The 19,450-nt window shown below is 44.1% G+C and overlaps 1 protein-coding gene across 4 annotated transcripts in view; it reads left to right on the forward strand.

Annotated features, from left to right (window-relative positions):
- Positions 1-18,603, forward strand: part of CAPN6 (calpain 6) — a 134,249-nt gene extending 115,646 nt beyond the window's left edge. For 3 of the 4 annotated variants that reach the window (XM_033946392.1, XM_033946393.1, XM_033946394.1), the window contains exons 9-13: positions 2,991-3,113; positions 5,756-5,958; positions 7,734-7,843; positions 12,670-12,806; positions 16,258-18,603. In XM_033946392.1, coding sequence (XP_033802283.1) covers positions 2,991-3,113; positions 5,756-5,958; positions 7,734-7,843; positions 12,670-12,806; positions 16,258-16,440 — 756 coding nt within the window. In that variant the 3' untranslated portion in view covers positions 16,441-18,603. Of the gene's footprint in view, positions 1-2,990; positions 3,114-5,755; positions 5,959-7,615; positions 7,844-12,669; positions 12,807-16,257 lie in introns of those variants that run through there. The other variant, XR_004539619.1, reaches the window with a different exon arrangement.
- The last annotated feature ends 847 nt before the right edge of the window (positions 18,604-19,450 follow it).

A 19,450-nucleotide genomic window follows, 5' to 3' on the forward strand; every position in this document is an offset into this window, starting at 1 on the left:
GTGATGTCACAATGGCTTCATTATCCTTGGCTCACATAAGAATCAGAGTATGAATGGCCACAACCACTGACCCGCAAGCTTTGCTTTGAAGAATGCTGGTGTAGAAGGACTGAAGTTGAAACAGACACTACAGAATGACAGTCTCTAGTATCCAGAGCAGATATTGTGATGTCATAATGCCTCATTCCACCAGTGCCTAAGAGCCAATCACATCAGTGATGTCACAATGGCTTCATTATCCTTGGCTCACATAAGAATCAGAGTATGAATGGCCACAACCACTGACCCGCAAGCTTTGTTTTGAAGAATGCTGGTGTAGAAGGACCGAGGTTGAAATAGACACTAGAAAATGGCAGTCTCTGGTATCCAGAGCAGATATTGTGATGTCATAATGCCTCATTCCACCAGTGCCTAAGAGCCAATCACATCAGTGATGTCACAATGGCTTCATTATCCAGAGCAGATATTGTGATGTCATAATGCCTCATTCCACCAGTGCCTAAGAGCCAATCACAACAGTGATGTCACAATGGCTTCATTATCCTTGGCTCACATAAGAATCAGAGTATGAATGGCCACAACCACTGACCCGCAAGCTTTGCTTTGAAGAATGCTGGTGTAGAAGGACCGAGGTTGAAACAGACAGTAGAAAATGACATGGGATTATTTCCTGCGGTTATCTGCAGGGATGGGAACAGTGATGAATTTTGTCACCGTGTCATTCACTAGAATATATCAAGATCCACAAGGGTGGAACTTGGAATTATTCCTTTTCTTTACTTATAAATCTTGATTTAAAAGTTTAGTATGTCTCTCCATCTATGTGGGCTTGAAAAGGACTTATGTATGGAAATGATTAAGGTAAATATGCTTAAGAATGCCTTTTTGTTATTATGACAAATGTAAATGATTGAAAAGTATAATAAAAATTTTAAAAAGACAGATGTATGTGCAAAGATAGCAATTTAGTCTTTGGAAGCAGCTTGGCCAGTCTAATTTTCAGATTATCCATACAAAATATCTATGAAATCCATTTAGAAACTTCAACCAAATTCTTAGTCCTAATCTCGTATTCGTGCACATCCATTACCTGAAAACCAGAGAGGCTAAGGTGCTTCCCAGTGTCAAATGGGGAAACACGCCATTAAAATAACGAGCCACAAATGCAACGCCTAAGAAGACTTTACTTTGGATCACGCTAGGAAGATCTCATATGCTTAGAACAAAATCTTTTCCAGAGAAAGGAAAATGGTAAAACCAGAGGACATAATTTGAGGTTGAGGGGTGGTAGATTCAGGGGCAATGTTAGGAAATTCTACTTTACGGAGAGGGTGGTGGATGCCTGGAATGCGCTCCCGAGAGAGGTGGTGGAGAGTAAAACTGTGACTGAGTTCAAAGAAGCGTGGGATGAACACAGAAGATTTAGAATCAGAAAATAATATTAAAGATTGAACTAGGCCAGTTACTGGGCAGACTTGTACGGTCTGTGTCTGTGTATGGCCGTTTGGAGGAGGATGGGCAGGGGAGGGCTTCAATGGCTGGGAGGGTGTAGATGGGCTGATTTCGGCAGTTGGAACCCAAGCACAGTACCGGGTAGAGCTTTGGATTCTTGCCCAGAAATAGCTAAGAAGAAAAATTAAAAAAATAAAATATATTTTCTCTTCTCATGTTCTAAGTAAGCTAAAAGCTTCAGCAGTTTCCTGTGTTATTTAGAGTTAAGGTACAGACCAGACCGTTCAAAATCATTTAAGAATATAAAATATCTTGCAATAGGAGTTGACCGGGCTCCAAATCTTCAAATGATCTTATCTCATAAAAAAAAGCTATGCGGATCGGGATGGTGCAGACAAGTTTGGAAAGGGGGGACTTTTCTTGAAGCAGCCTAAAGGCGAAACATGTCGAAATGACAGGTCCCTTCCCGATGAGATAAAAGAATTAAAGAAAAAGACAAAACTAAAATAAGTTTTTAAAATTAAGTTATTGATGTTGCACATAGCACTTTATATAAAACACATGAAGAAAAAAGGAATATAACGGGGCTAGTGAAGAAGCCATAGCCATAAAATATATTTGGCAGCCATGAAAAGTGTTTTGGTGACCAAATGGTATATCTGAAGCCCGGATAGAATATAATGAGAAATTAAGGAGGTTCAAATGACATTGAATAACATATATTGACTCTATAAAGTATCTGCACACAATCTGTTGTGTGCAAATTCTAGGGGGCGTGGACATGGGAGGGGCATGGGAGGGGCATGGGCAGGTCAGAGGCGTGCCCAGGGTTTGTATGTGCAGGTTATGGAATGCGAACACTTACCTGCTCATGGGTCACGGGCACATAGGCCCAGATTCCCTAAACAGCGCCGTTCTCGGCGGCTGCCGATCTCGTGTCAACATGCGACAGTGCCGTTTAGAGCATTGCGCCTCTGGTAAAGGTAGGCACCAGACACGCAGAACAGGCTTTTCAAGGCCCACATTTCCAGCAGCTAACTTTGATGCGAATTGTATCTACGTAAGCACTTTACAGCGCCTAACTTCACTTCCATCGTTAGCCACACCTACATTAGCATAGGCTAAGGAGGTACGATTCCGGCACTGGTTTTTTAGGCGCCTTGAAAATCAGTTTAAAATGTCATTTATACGGTGTTTTTAATTTAGCTTAGGCGCCAGTAGGGCGCTTACCTACACCTCAAAAACCAGCGCCATTTACAGAATAAGGGTCTTAGTACTGAGCTGGTATAAGTATTCCCGTCTAGTTATGTGTTCGAATGGGCACTTAGAGAGCAATTACGTCATTGCTATTAAAGATATATGCACTTAAGATATATTCTATCACTTTAGGCACTTAAGTGCATAAAATGTACAGATTCCTGATCTACCGTCTTCATCTACGATGTTGATGTCTAAATGACTGACGTTTTGAAGCTCTATCAAAATGAGGAGCTATCCCAACTGGCTCGGTTCGTAATTGTCTCCGTTTGCTCTATCAGTACGTGTTTGACATAAAGAAGGCAGAAGATAAAGTGTTGGTCTCCTTACAGCAGAAGGATCAACGGATTTACAGGAAGGAAGGCAAAGGAGACAACTTCATCATCGGCTTTGAGATTTTTAAGGTCAGTCACTTTAGAGTCCTTGGAACCGATATTCAGAACGCAGAAGACAGCCGGATATCTCCTGTAGTCAATGGTGAAACTAGAAATTCAGTGCCGGAGACGTATTCGGCAACCAGCATTGAATTTCCAGGGTTTTTTGGCCGGTTGAGACACAGCTTGCTAAGCCGATATTCATCAGTTGGCCTGCCAAATCGTAGCACACCTGCTTTTTAGGTGGGTCGATCTGGCTGCTGAACATAGCCAATGAAATGATGAATTTTGGCGTTGACCAGCTATAGTATGTTGCATGACATAGCCAGTCATTAGTCAATCTGTCGAATGGGATATTCAACAGGAGATAGCTGGCCATCTCCCACTGAATATCAGTGAATAGCCTGGACCTGTTCCTGCCAGCCAAATAGCACTGAATATTGTCCAGCTTGTGTTTTACAGGGACTGAGCCTGAGAAAATGCTCACTGTAAAGGTCATTTGGAGGTTCTGGAAATGCCCAATTGCATGTTGGGAATTGCAGTTCCAACTGTGCTGGGAAAGTAGGATTAGAAGTCCATATCTCCAGGAAACACATAGCCATCTCATGAAGACCAACAACCCCCCCCCCTCTTGTCTCTCTCCCTCCTTTCCTCCCCTTTGGTGGATAAATGTAGTTTCTGGTTGCTTGAGAGTTACTATTAAAAATAGGCCTAACTAATACTGTACCCCATACTATGTCATACCATAAACTGTTCCAGACAAACTACTGGACATGTGGTAGGCAAAGCGTGGGGATACACTTAAGTTTACACTTAAATTTCCACCAGAAATTGATTTTATTTTCATTATTATTTAAAGTTTTACAATATTTCTTCGATTTTTTTTCTGGTTGTTTGAGAGTTCTGGTTAATTGAGTTCTGGTTAACAGAGAGCCTACTGTACATATCATAATCTCAACAGACTGAACAAAAATAAGTAAGGAAATGGAAACATGACGGCAGATAAAGGCCAAATAGCCCATCCACAACATCCACTAACTCCTTCTTTCCCTAAGAGATCCCACGTGTTTTCCCCAATGAGAAAAACCAGTTAACACTCAAGTTCTTCTTGTTCATAGAGATTTTTCAGGAAAATAATAATAATAAAAACAATAACAGTTTACATACCACAGGGCCGTGAAGTTCTATGCAGTTTACAAAGATTAAACAAATTGATTGAACTTAACAGAGGTAAAAGCTAGTGATTAACAGCTCTAGGGATCAGTTATTGTGGAGAAAGAATTGTACGGGTCAGCTGCCTAGATACTTCAGGAACAGATATGTTTTTAGGCGTTTCCTAAATTCCCCATAAGACAAAAAAAACAATCTTTCTCAAAGAAGAAAACACAAAACAAAGAACATTACGAGACACAAATCAAATTCCATGACTTTATCTAACTAAATACCCGTTACAATGAGGTTGCAGTCAAGATGAACGACACGGTGACCGTCAGAACTCGCAAGTTCATGACAAGTAGACTTCCGCAGCGCAAGCCAGATGCTCATTGATGGTCTTCATCCTGGAAAGGCCACCGTCCCCAAGACCGAAATCCGAGACAAGCTGGCAAAGATGTACAAGACAACTCCAGATGTCATTTTCGTGTTTGCCTTCAGAACTCATTTTGGCGGTGGCAAGACAACCGGTTTCGGCATGATTTATGATCCTTTGGACTTTGCAAAGAAAAACAAACCAAAACATAGACTGGCCAGGCATGGTCTATATGAAAAAAAGAAGACTTCCTGGAAACAACATAAAAACGTAAGAACAGGATGAAGAAAGTCAGGGTGTTAGCCAAGGCCAATGTTGGTGCAGGCAAGAAGGAGGATTAAATTGTCCTGGAATGATATCAGATATCAAGGTTCCTTTCTATCTTTGCAAGCCCCGAGATTTTTCCCAAAAAAACTCCATAATAGAACCCAAAGCTTGAACTTAAAATAAGGGGTTGGGTACAGGTCACCACTACCCAGTGAGTTTTAAAGAACAGAAAAAATTCAGAAATACTCACAAAATACCGGTGATATCATCTGCCCATCGCGGACAAGCCCCCAACTGAAAAGGATTCAGGTCCCAATTCCTGCCCCATACTTTCTCTGTCTCTGTCATATGTAAGTCAGGTACCTGGGGACACATCTTAAAGACCAGAAACCATCTTTCAAATATGTCCGTCTTTTATTATGAGTTTCACATATTTATACGAATCAGGTTTGCCAGCATGTGTCAGCATGTGACGTAAGGTCACATGAAACTTTAAACACATCAGCATTTTTCCTATCTAGAGATTGAAGTCCAAAAGGTAAGAAAAAGCCTTGACCAGCAGAGCTTCTTAACTAAAGCTGTCTGTAAATACGGCTTAACAAAACAATTGAATTCACTTCACTACAACTCTGTTTAAACATTCATGTCAAAGAAAGAAAGACAAACATAGATGTCCTTATACCATCTTCAAAGAAGGGAAAGATAAACAGGGCCTACCTTTGCATCTTTAAACAACATATGCCTAAGGACACTTACTAAAGTTCTGATACGTGTCCGTTCAGTGCTTCTAATAAAATACATAAAAGTTGAAAAAAAAAACCCCAATGTAAAATATCTAATGCAATCACCAAGGCTTCTTATCTGCTCTTTACTTAAGGTGGAGCTGAACCGAGAGCATCGAATACACAAGCTACATACGCAAGAAAAAGTAGCCACGTCTACGTACATCAATGTGCGCACTGTGTTCCTGAAGAAGGTCCTTCCACAAGGGCGATATGTTATCGTTCCAACCACATTCCAGCCTGGCGTTGTTAGTGAATTCATTCTGAGGCTCTTCACTGATGTACCTTCAAAACTCAGGTACATTCCGCTCTGCAGCGTCTTCATACAAACCTATTGCTTCTGGGTGCACGCCCAGAGCATGTCTCCCTCTGGGAATGCTAGGCACAATGCCTGGAAATCTTGTCCTGCAAAATCCACAGGGATAAGTGGTGTGGCTGATTCTCTACTATAAAAAAAAAAATATCAGTGCAAGATGTATGTCAAATTAATTTATATCTAGTACCACATCAGGTTGACAGTAACTGATGGTGATGATGGTAATCAGTCATCTGAATGCGTGAACCCGAAATTAACTTCCTGACAAAGCCGATAGTCTTTGGCGAAACGGGTCCCGTCGGACATTGAATTTGGGCAGCTACTATCTACAGCTTTTGGAGCCTCATAGCGTTAGATAAGTGGCTTGTTTTTTGATTTATGCAAGGGACATGTTTTAAGTTCGTGGCAATGAACTGTTGATCTACAAATTCTAATATCAACTGGATCCCTTGGGTAGTCCTTGCTTAGTAATCAAGGCTCATAAGTGCCTGTTGATTAAAAATGTAATAATACTTTGAGCAAAGCAAAAATAATTACAAAAAGTTTTTTTAAAAAAATTTTATATATAAAAAAAAGTTAAACGAATTAATAAAAGGTTAGGGTGGAGGTATTTTGATCTATGAAACAGACCTATCATCACTTAAAAAACTATAGGAGAACGATATACGATCCCAACATGATGTTCTGAGATCTTTTCCTTCACTTAGGCAATATAGTTACTGTCAACCTGATGTGATTCTCTACTATACTCATGGAAATAATAGGGCACTGTATTTTATTAAGAGAAAATTTTTGAGGAAGTAATGTGATTTCAGTTTTGCAAAGATGTACATATGCAGTAAAATTTCTCTGTTCTCATACTTTTCCGTTCCATCCCTCAGGGCCTGTTCAAAACAGTGCATTAAAATCTCCCAAATACAGGGAGGCATCCAGGCGCCATATGCCTGGAACAGGTTAGCTGAATCAATACGTCACGCTCCGTCCCTGGCAGTGTTGAAATCCCAGCTAAAGGCCCACTCTTAACTCCCCCTCTCTGCTGTCAGATACTTATACCCGCTATAATCTCCCAGACCCTGCTGCTGTCAGATACCTATACAGTGCTCCCCCGCGAATTCACGTTCGACGGTTCATGGTCCCGGTATTTTCCGACCGTGAACCGTTGACCAGGAGAGGACAACTGGAGAGGCAGGAGAGGGCAGCCGGAGCGCTGGCGAGTAGTAAAGGAAATCACTCGCTGTATGCTCCGACCGCCTCTTCCTATACTAAAGTCGGGCCTCACCAATCAGGAGCTGCTTTGACACGCAGCTCCTGATTGGTAAGGCCCGACTTTAGTACAGGAAGAGGCAGTTGGAGCATACAGCGAGTGATTTCCTTCACTTGCCGGCGCTCCAGCTGTTCTCTCCTTCCTCTCCCGCTGCCCTCTCCAGTCTCCCCCACGAAAAACCGTATTCACGGTTTTTCAAGATTCACGGGAGTTCCTGGAACGGAACCCCTGCGAATATCGGGGGAGTATTGTACCCACTATAACCTCCCCAACCCCTGAAATGTCTTGTCTAAATTAGATTGTAAGCTCTTCTAAGCAGGGACTGTCTATTGTATGTTAGCTGTAGTAGTAACTTGTGCATGCTTTTGTTCTTAGGTGGAATTCCTATGAGCGTCGGAGCTGTTACTGCAGCGGCCAGCGCTAAAAACCATGCTACAGTTTTGTGAAAGGGGAAGTTAGTTACTGTCCAAATTCCGTTGCATTTTTCTCGCAGAGAGCTGGAGCTGGACAAGCCTGAGCTGACGTGCTGGAGCCGCCTGTGTGGTTACCCTCGGAGAATCACTCAGATCGTGGTTCACAAAGTGGAAGGACTTCAGCAGAGAGGTACGGTACAGGATCCCCCTGATTCTACATTCTGGCGCTCACATTTTCACCCTCAGGACTAGATTCAGTAAATGGCGCCGAAATGAATCCGCGTGGAGTGCGGTTCAAGTTTCAAGTTTATTGTTTGTTGATAGCCCGCAAATCACGTGAGTAACTAGCGGCTTACAATCAAATTATGAACAGTAAATTAAAATTTAAAAGGAATTTATTTATTTAAAAATTTATATGCCGCACAACTATGCGGTTTACAGAATGACATGCATACATATTAACAAACGCCAGACGTGTTTCATCAGGACAAACACAGGAAGACATTAGCAAACGGCTGCAGAGGGTCAGGGTAGGGTTGCCAGATTTTGTATCTGGGAAAAGAGGATGTGTGGCCCCGCCCCCTTCTGCTCCCCAACCCCGGCCCCACACAAACCTCATCTTTTCAGGATGTGATGTGATGACGTTGCAGGCATGCATGCACCATTGCCGCGTTGCATCCACGCAGGCGCTGATGCACTCCATACTCGGCCCCGATATCAATAGCTTTTTAAAAAAAAACGGACAAAGTGCCGGGTTTTGAAAAGCCGTCCGGACAGTCCTCAGGAAAGAGGGCATGTCCGGGTAAATCTGGACTTCTGGTAGCCCTAGTTCAGAGAGGAAGCCAGAAGCAGCAGCCGTGGATGGTGTCCGAGTTTACTATGGTTGTCCTGGAAATAGCAGAATTGGGGGGGGGGGCAGAATGGAAAAACGAGTACTGGCTATGTGTTCTGAAGGGAGCAATCCTGACTAAGCCATGAGCCAGTCACATGATGGGGCTAGCAAGGGAGCAATGAAGGGACTATTAGAGCATTTCATTGGAACAGAGCGGAGCTACAGGCTTAGGGCTACCAGATTTTCCATCTGCGCGAAAAGGGTGAGGTGGTGGATTCCGGCACCTCCACCAGATTTCCCAGGTGGGTGTCCTGCGTGGTCCCACCCTGTTACGCCCCTGGGTCTGCCCCAAACCCAGCCCTACACCTTGTCTCTTTGGGCCGGGGCTGGAGTGCCCCGATCTCAACAGCTTTTCAAAACCTGGACAAAGTACTGGGTTTTGAAAAGCCATCCAGACACCTGGACATTACATTACCTTACATTAGTGATTTCTATTCCGCCATTAACTTGCGGTTCAAGGCGGATTACAAAAGGAGTTATCTGGCCATTTCCAGAGGAATTGTAGAGTGGGTTGCTTCAGAGAAGTGGGACGAGTCTTGTGGTGTTAGTTTGTCTTCAAGGATTTCTTGAATACCGTGGTTTTTATTTCTTTTCGGAACGATTTGTAGTCTGGGGTCGTTATCAGTACATTGGAGAGTTGGTGGTCCAGTTTGGCTGCCTGTGTGGCTAGAAGGCCATTGGACAGCTTATTTCGTATGACGTCTCTGATTGGGAGATGCGTGAACGGTTTGTAGGTTCTCCTATGTCTGGTTGAGGTAGTTTGGATTAGGTGGTTTGTTTAGGTAGGCTGGGCTATCTCCGTTTATGGTTTTAAATAGTAGGCAGTAGAATTTGAATAGTATTCTTGCTTGTATTGGGAGCCAGTATGAGTCGAGGTATGCCGCCATGATGTGGTCGAGCTTCCTCAGTGAATAGATAACTCTTAGTGCTGTGTTTTGAACTGTTTGTAGTTGTTTTATCATGGTTGCGGGACAGGCGTTCTTCAACCACCGGTCCATGGACCAGTGCCGGTCCACAGAAATTTCCTGCCGGTCCACAGGGCCAGAACGTGCATCAGGCCCAAAACAGTGTTCTTCAACCGCTGGTCCACGGTGCGATCGATGCGGCGTTATCTTCGAGCCAGCTCCCTCTTCCTCACTGATTCAGTGCACAAAGCCACGGGCAGTGGCTCCTACGGGCATCCTGCGCCTGAACCGGAAGCCTTCTCTCTGACGTTGCAGAGGGAAGGCTTCCAGATGAGGCACGGGACGTGCAAGGTGCAATTAGTACTATTATGGGGGCAGGGTCTGAGGTGGAGATTGGGTAGAGATGGGCGGGGTCTGGTCCACGACTTAGCCCCGTGTTCTTCAACCACCAGTCCACAGAATAATTCTTTTATTTCTGCCGGTCCATAGGTGTAAAAAGGTTGAAAAACATTGGTCTAGAAGACCTAGGACTAGAGACTGGACCAAGAGCTGGAACTGTGTTCTGTCGAAGAATTTTCGAACTTGCCTTAAGTTTCTCATGACCGCGAATGATTTTTGTATTGTCCTCTAAAGAGAAATCCGGACGTCTGGTAACCCTACACAGGCTGAGCATGTGGCGGTGGGGGTAGGGAGGGGCTGAACACTCTGGTGGAGATGCTGGAATCCACGACCTCACTCTTTTCACGCACCTGCCCTACTGTCTTCTTCCCCCTCTCCTCTTGGTTTTTTCTTCTATTATTTAAAGGTCGGAACAACTGCACGTGAGCCTGAGGAATCAAACAACAGCTGTTATCTAATAGCTGGAATAAAAAGCTGTGGTATATATATTATTGGAAATCAATTCATGCAATTTATACCTCCAAATAGAGAGCAGACTCCATATTTACATGTTTTGCCTCTAAGGGCCCATGGTCATATCTTCAACAGACTTCAGTTGAGTGCATACCTACCTGGGGACATTTAGTGTGTGGGTTGGGGGGTGGAGGGGTGGATTTGTGGGTGGTTTATTCCTTTGGGTGGGAGGGGGGTGGCTGGCTGTGAGGGGTTGTTGAAAACTTGATGACGTGTCGTTTGGTTTTTCTCTATGCCTGTGCTTGACATATAACGTTGCTGAGATTTCTTGTTTTTGGTTGGTTGTATTGCCTTTGTCATCAATAAAAATTGTTTTAAACTCTATTATTGGAAATTGAGAGCTGGCGTATAAGAGCTTCTGCTCCTAGTCTCCCTCCTTGAGAAAGGTGGTGGAGTCGAGAATGGCCATCACAGCCTGCAGGATTCAGCTTTAGTCTGGGTGCTTCCGGCCACTTCTCTGTGTTTCCATTCTGACTTTTAATTGGTTCTTGATTCAGAGCATGATTTAGATTTTTTTAAAAGACAGGGATTGGGGGTTGGTCTAAATAAGCTCTTCCCCCATAAGAGAGTAGCATAGATTATCCCTCAAAATTCTTTCCCTGGCTGTTATGACTCCTCATCCTGGGGGAACACTGTTTCATTTAATTACTTCCCCCCCCCCCCCACCCCGATCTTTCTTCTTAGTCTCTTTTTCAGTGACTGGATTCCAGAAGTGACCACAAGCATGTAGGCCATAGGGGCTGTGGCCCATCTCCCCAGGATCCAAGGACGATGGCACAAAGTCCAAAGCGGAAATTGTAGCATGGGAAGAGAGAAGAACATTCTTTGCCATGCTCATAAAATCAACTCTTTGATCTTATTTTTCTCTTGAAACACATTTTTTTAAAAAAGTCTGTAAGTAATTATTAAATGGGGATTTCACTCTCTGGCACAAAGCAGGGTACGTAAACAGATTATAAATGTCCACTTTTCTGGTTAAATTATACTTTTCTGGTTAAATTATAAAGGTTAAATTATACTCATCCTTTCTCCACAATCAGAAGCCCAAAGCAGAAATTTAAGAGAAGGTCCGAACTAGGGAATGACAAATATGTCCCCATCCCCCCCCCCCCCACAGGATCTATTTTCATCCCTGTCCCATTCCTGCAAGTTCTGTCCCTGTCACTGCCTCTCAGTGGCGTATTAAGAGTAGGGGGGGTTTCCACCCTGGGCGCAGTCTTGTTTGGTGTGCTGGTACCCCTCCTGCTCTCCGCCCTCTGCCGTGCGCACACCCCTTCCCTTCCCCGTAACTTCGGGATGCGCAGCCACCAACGTGCTGCCCACGTTGGCTTCAGCGCTCTCTCTGACGTCACTTCTGGGACCCGCGCCTAGGAAGTGACGTCAGAGACAGCGCCGAAGCCGGATAGGTGTGTTGGCCTTGCAAAGACTGCTGTAGGGTTTTGAGATGTTTGGTTTCCCCGGACAAAAATCAAAATAGAAAAGCCACCCGGACTCCCTAAGTCCTCAAAAAGAGGACATATCCTGGGAAACCTGGACAACTGGTAACCCTATACTAGAGCATAACTCAAAAAGGATTTGGTCATAGATGTATCAAAGTTGTTCCAAAAAGTTGCAAATGTAATTACAGAGTTCTGTCTAGCTTGGGAGCCAGCATTTACACCAGGTTTAGCAGATGTAAGTCTGCCACCTACAGTCAGGTATGGGAATTGCGCTAAGCACCATTTTTAAAAATTTCATCTAGGGTACAGGAGTGGAGGCTGGAGCTGGTGGGGGAGAATGGTACAGATAAGAGAGACCTATTAGATAAACAGAGCTCCAGGCAGGGCAGGATTAACCAGTAGGCCAAGTAGGCACGTGCCTAGGGCCCGAAATGGTCAGGGGGGCCCAATAAAGGAGGGCATCAACATTGGTTTTTCCAAATGGCGATGGACCCCTCCAGCATTGATCGGCAACGCGGGCCCCACCCCGATCGGCAAAGCGGGCCCCCCCCCTATCAACAAAAAGTAAGACAAGCAAGCAACACGGGTAGGAACATCGGGAACTGTATTGTGCAAGCGGTGCTGCTTGCCCAAAGCTTCCCTCTGACGCAGCTTCCTGTTTCCGCCTGGGCGCATGGTGGGGTGGGGTGGGGCGTGGCAGGGGGGCCCAGTGTACTTGTGTGCCTAGGGGCCTTCAACGAATTAATCCTGCCCTGGCTCCAGGGGAGAGGTGTAGGAAGAAAGATGAGAGGAGAGATAACTGAGGAGTTGTACAATGAATGCACTTGTGAGGTTTGAAGTGACACCTATTTTGCTGGCTTTCCCTTAGAGATAAACCCCTACCTGATTATTAAGTGTGAGAAACAGAAAGTCCGCTCTCCTGTTCAAAAAAAGACTTCCAGTGCTGTCTTTGATATCCAAGCAGTATTCTTCAGAAAGAACATCAACCAGCCCATCGTAATTCAGGTAAAGAAGATTCCAGCTGTTCAGTCACTGATGCCGTGTTCCCAATTCAAACCTTTATCTGCCCTCTCAAACTAGTGGATTTTACACACCTTATGTTAACGGAGGAACTGGAAATTCTGCCATCCTACTACTAGACTGAGGTGCTGGTTTGGGATAAATATTATGTGGAGTGACGATGTTCCTAAATGGACTTTATTTGAAAGTGTCGAAGTTCCAAAGATCCACTGAAATCATCCACATAAAATAATTCCATCCACATAAAAATAAATCATCCACATAAGAGCCTTAAAGGACCTAGTCCGCTAGGGATAAAGGACCCAACACGGTCCGCGTTTCGACAAAAAGTCTTCTTCAGGGGTCCCTGGGGGTCCTATAAAGGTGAGTACGTGGGAAACAATTGTGTGGTGAGCCGGAAGTGAGACCCTGCTTGCATTTGCCACACAATTGTTTCCCACGTACTCACCTTTATAGGACCCCCAGGGAGCCCTGAAGAAGACTTTTTGTCGAAACACGGACCGTGTTGGGTCCTGTATCCTTAGCGGACTAGGTCCTTTAAGGCTCTTATGTGGATGATTTACTTTTATGTGGATGGAATTATTTTATGTGAATGATTTCAGTGGACCTTTGGAACTTTGACACTTTCAAATAAAGTCCATTTAGGAACATCGTCACTCCACAGAGTTTTTTTGGTTTTCTCTGGATTTTCTTCTTTGTGGATATTTTGGGGTAAATTCCTTTTGTTTTTTGTTTGGGATAAATATTGCCAGGCTTCACATGCACTGTCAGGTTCTTGTGATGATTTACAAATTTGTTCTCACCTCTGAAGTTCCATGTTTGCAGATGGTCTCTCTTTTTTAACACAACCTGTAGTAACCATAGAACCTGAAGGATACATAAAGGATGAACAGCAGTATGAAGTCAAAATTAATGCAGAAGGATTAGAGATACCTAGACTATTACAGAAGGTAAAAATGGCAAGGCTCCCCCATTTCCCCTTCCTACAACTATACCCCTAATACGCAGTTTCAGGGGACAAGGCTATGGAGGTCATATTGATAGTGACATACCTAGTATATTTGATACCCGGGGCCAATTGTTTTTTAACCCCCCCCATATAAAAATATTATTTTTTAGTAATAATCCACAAGTCACACAACAAGGGTGCAGCTAGGAAAAGGAAGTATCTAGTGCTCACTGCAGTGTTTAAGAACGACAATACACCCACTATAAAATTAGACAAGCCAGATTAATACAGATCGATCCTGCACAGTCATTGCTAACAGAAAACCATGTCTTTTTCATACACACAGAACATGGATACACCCTCGCTTAGTATAGCATAAGTAATCACAAATTAAAAATAGAAATATGTAGACAGAAGTTAAACTGAACTGCCAAGAAGCCAGACTCTGCATGCAATGCAACACCACAGAACCAGAAACAGTGATATGTTCCCTAATACTGTGCAAAAATATAAAGATAGCAAAACGGAAAAATACCAATCACCGCTTTAGAAATAAAACAAAAAAATGGAAAATGAGAAAATACCATTTTATCAGAGTAATCCATTTTTCAATTAGCTTTCAGAAGCCAAAACCTCCTTCCATAGGTCAGCAGTATACTGCTTTTACAGTATCCTGTCATGATCTGAGGAAGAGGGCTTTAGTCTACAAAGGTTAGTAAAAAATGTATTAAAATTAGTCCAATCAAAAGATTACCTTTTTTCCATTTTCTGTTTATCCATACAGCTATACTACTACTTTATTCTAAAGCAACAACAAAAAATCTTTTTTCTAACTTTTGTCATCTCTGGTTTCTGCTTTCCTCATCTTCTCTTCACTCTCTTTTCCATCCAGCATCTGCCCTCTTTTTCTGCCCCTTTCATTCACTGTCCATATTCTCTCCCTTGTGTATGGCATCTTCCCTCTTTCTATGCCCCTTCTATAAACTGTCTATTCTGTGCCCCTTCTCTCCTTTATACATGATTCATTTCAGCTTCAGCCCCTCTCCTTTTTTCTCTGTCTCTCCCATGCTCTAGCCCCTCTCCTTTTTTCTCTGTCTCTCCCATGCTCTGGCATCTCTCTCTTCTCCTTTCCTTCCCTCCTTCCCCACTCCACCCCACAGTCTAGCATCTGTCTGCTTCCCTTCCCTTCTTCCTCCCATGACCTGACATCTTTCTCCTCTCCTTCTCTTCCATCTCTCCCTCTCCTTCCCCCTCCATGTTCTGGCATCTCCTTCCTTTCCCTCCCTCCATTCCTTCCTGATGCCCTGGCATCTCTGTCTCCTTCCCTCCTATCTCCCATGCCCTGGAACCTCTCATCTCTCCCTCCTCCTCCATGTTCTGACATCTCTTCTCTTTCCTTTCCCTCCCTCCCGCCCTTCATGATGAACTGGCATCTCTGTCTCCTTCCCCTCCCTCCCCCATGTCCTAGCATCTCTCCTCTCCTTCCTTTCTATCCCTCCCTCCCCCTTGGTCTGGCATCTCTGTCTTCTTCCCTTCCCCCTGTGCCTTGGCATCTCCTCCCCTTCCTTTCCCTCCCTCCCTTCCCCATTGTCTTGCATCACTCTCTCCTCTCCTTTCCCATCCTTCTCCCTCCCCCCTATTGAGCAGCTTTCTTCCTTACCCCACCCCTCCCCCCTTATGGGTATCCCTCTCTGTCTCTCTCATCATCATCGGCAACCTTCACAATTCACTGCTCTGCGGGCGTCAGACCTTCTTCTCTGCTGGGTCCCGCCTAATTCCTTCTTCCATGAAGGTAAGACCCAGCAGAGATGAAGGCCCAACCCTGGCAGAGCAGTGAGCTGTGAAGGCTGCTGCTCCTGGAAGGAGAAGTTCTGGGACTTCAATGTCGACCCTGGGAGCATCTGTACCTGGGGCGGACCACCCACTTGCACTCTGTTGGTACACCACTGGATATTGATGCTTGATAGGGTTGGGGGTGAGGCCAAATAAGAATGAATAGCTAGAATAATTGGAGGCAGTGCTGCCCTCTAGTGGCATGCACTTGTTAATGCACCTTAAATTGATGGCATGCTGAATTGATTTAATGCACTCTAATCGACTTTGCACACCATAATTTCTCAGTATTGCCATTTTAGCACCCACTGAATGTTCTCTATTGAAATAAAATCAGCCAAAAAGTTGATCCCTTGAATCCACAGGAAAACGAAAGTCCAACACAAAATAAACTGTAGAGCCTGATGTTGCTGCCGCAGACTTTATTATATAAAAAAAAAGCATAATCTACATTTGGAATGAAGAGGGTCCGGCTTTTACAATAGTAAAATCTGGTAACCCTGTATATGAGATAATGTTACATGCTTTACTTCCATTGTATGAAAATCTGTCTCATGTGTATTCATTGTGGGTATCCTGAGTGTGTTTCAAGAACTGAGTTGAGAATCACTGCTCTGGGATGATCCTCTTCATTGAATATCATTCATACTGTAGGTCTGGGCCAAGAAGACCTTGTGTGATCAATTCATAGGACAGGCCCTCATAACTGCGTCACCCAGTGACTCCAAGGAGCTGCAGACTCTCCAGCTCCAGGATAAGAAACGTCAACCAGCTGGTGAACAGCCAGGCCGCGTTTGTGTCAAGGTCATCTCCGCCGATAATCTCACAGAGCTGTGAATGTCAACACTCCAGAATCCGGACTGCTCCCAGCAAGAGGCTTCATCTGTGCTTTCACAATGAATGCTACATCACAGGATGCACAAACCCTAATAACAATATTCCCTTAAACGCCCCCAAATGCTCCACCAGAAAACAGTACTTTAGTGGCAGGTAGTCTATGGTGAACAGCTTATATGCAATGTAAGCAGATGAATTATTGGTCTGTAATTGTTAAGAACATTACCTGGATCTTTCTTTGGAGCAAGAATGGACCTTCTGGCACCCCGTATGAAAAAAAACCAGTGGTTTGCAGATTGAGATAAGTTCCTGCTTTTTAGCCATTTCACTTACGGTCTAAAATCGATAAGGCTTAATATCTCATTAGCTTTTTGATTGAACATTATATAGAAGCGTTATTGAATTGTGCACTTTAATTCTCATTTAGATTATTTAGACACCAGGGTTTTGGGCGACTGATAGTTTTTGTAATTAAAATCACGTTTAAAAAAAATGGAAAAAGTAGCTTTAAAAGATTTTATAAATGGTATATCTTTAGATTAGCTTAGCAGAGTGTTTTAAAATGACGCGAGTGGGTAATGTCTGCTAGGCACGCCAGTGGTTTTTTGGCGGTAAAAATCCATCACACAAGTTCCCACTTTCTGATGTAACACTCTGTACTCAACATTTTAGGAATATTTGTTTAAGCAGTTCGGTCAGCCCTATTCCCTACAAGAGTCTGGAGAATACAGAGTAGGTCTTATTTTGTAGTTCTGTGTTATTTTGACCCCTCTCGTTTGGAGTAAGGCCCTCATTTCATAGTTTTGCCTTCTTGGTATTAGCCATTGTGGTGAAAATGCTAGCCACTTGGACTAATCGATTCCTGCAGTTGGCCAACTCTTGGTGGAGTAAAGTTAACTGGTTCAGGCAAAAATCAGGTCAGGACATCTGGGCTGGAACTTTACTGGTCCAATAAAAATTCCTTTAAAGCTCTCCTATGAATATGCTCCATCGGAAAACCAGTTCGTAGGTTACAGCTGGCCACCCAGGAAGAGCTTTAACTTTTAAGACCAGAATAATAAACTGAACCAGCTATGCTGGAAGCGGGATTTGTTAATTCTGTGGCTACGCTGAAGCGGAAATTGTCACATCAGAACATAGGCCCAAATTCTGTAACCAGCGCCTAAATGTTAGACACCTTTCTCGGAGGCGCCCAACTAGTATGGCGCCTATCGAAATTGAAGAACAAGCGCAATGAAGCTTTTTAATCAGCGCTGATTGAAACCTAGGCGCCTATCAAGAAAGCGCGATTCTGTAACAAGGCGCCTCTAAAAATTTAGGCAGCCTTCAAAAAAATAGGCGCCATGCATGCTAGGCGTGGGCGTGGCTACATGTTAGGCGCCTTGTTGCAGAATCACTGCTAATTCACTGTATGCAGATTTACCTTGGCTAATTCAAGTGTTTAGGAGGCCTGTAGCATAAGCAACGAATCTGCACTACAAAATATGGCACTGCAGTGGAAAGAATTGGCCATTTTGAAAGAACTCCACAGCACCTTTTCCCACTAGGTGTGTGGTTATCAGTGAAATGTGTTATTGTATGGTTCACGCCGGTTATTAGTAAGTAGGTCTCTCATTGCATAAATTGAGACTTACCCCCCTCGCTCATAGGATCTCGATGAACGTCGCGAGCGGCATGGGCCATTCAGTGCGGCTCCCCGTGCCAGAAACTGCTATTGCGGTGTCATAAAAGGAGGCCTTAGTGTGAAGAGTTTCAATCTCTGCTAACCAGAGCTGAGCTTGTGATGTCATAATGCCTCATCCCACCAATAAGAGCCAACCTTTTCAGCCTAGACTTGGCTCACTTTTAGCACATACAGTAAAGCAGTGAGTTTGATTTCTAGAGACATTTCTGTTTTCTTAAAGGGGAGAATTGAACATGGCTTTTATCCATGTTATCTTACTGTTAAGCCCCAGTTATTAGTAACTAGGTTGGCGATGACAACGCAGCTCCTGATTGGCGAGGCCCGACTTTAGTGCAGGAAGAGGCGGTCGGAGCATACCGCGAGCGATCCCCTTCACTCACCGTCACTCCGGCTGCCCTCTCCCGGCTCTCCCGCTGCCCTCTCCAGTCTCCCCCATGAAAAAAACGTATTCGCGGTTTTCAAGATTCGCGGGGGTTCCTGGAACGGAACCCCCCGCGAATATCGGGGGAGTAAACATAGAAGATCATGAAGGGCATAGAAAAAGTAGACAGGGACAGATTTTTCAAATTAAGGGGATCAATAAGTACAAGGGGGCACTCAGAGAAATTGAAAGGGGAGAGGTTTAGAACAAACGCCAGGAAGTTCTTTTTCACACAGAGGGTGGTGGATACATGGAACGCGCTACCGGAGGATGTGATAAACAGGAGCACGCTACAGGGGTTCAAAGAAGCTTTGGATAGGTACTTGGAAGACAAAGGGATTGAGGGGTACAGATAAGAGTAGAGGTAGATTTTAGGGATGGGATTAGAGGTAAGTTATAAAATTAATCAGGGACCACTGTTCAGGCACTAGGCCTGATGGGCCGCCGTGGGAGCGGACTGCTGAGCAAGATGGACCTCTGGTCTGACTCAGCGGGGGCAACTCCTTAGGTTCTTATGTTCTTAGAATATGACGGCAGAAAAGGGCCATCGGCCCAACAAGTCTGCCCACTCGAAGAACCCTCCGAGTGGGCAGACTTGTTGGGCCGATGGCCCTTTTTTGTTGGGCCGATGGCTTTTTTCTGCTGTCATATTTTATGTTTCTATGAGTACTGTACACTTTTGAATGATTCCTGTATGTATCAAAATGATTACACGGATAGTTTTATAGCAGGGTGCCTAGGCAAGGAAGGCACATATGCAAATGCATCTGTTGTATCAAAGCAACACATGTGCTTTTCTGCTCTTATAAAATACCCTATTAAAAACCTCTCTGTGCAAGTTATAGCTACTGCCAGGCAAGAGTAACCTTGTTGTGTGCGTGTGCTGGCAAAAATCGGTGTGAATA

Source organism: Geotrypetes seraphini, chromosome 5, assembly GCF_902459505.1.
Source record: "Geotrypetes seraphini chromosome 5, aGeoSer1.1, whole genome shotgun sequence".
Taxonomy (NCBI): Eukaryota; Metazoa; Chordata; class Amphibia; order Gymnophiona; family Dermophiidae; genus Geotrypetes; species Geotrypetes seraphini.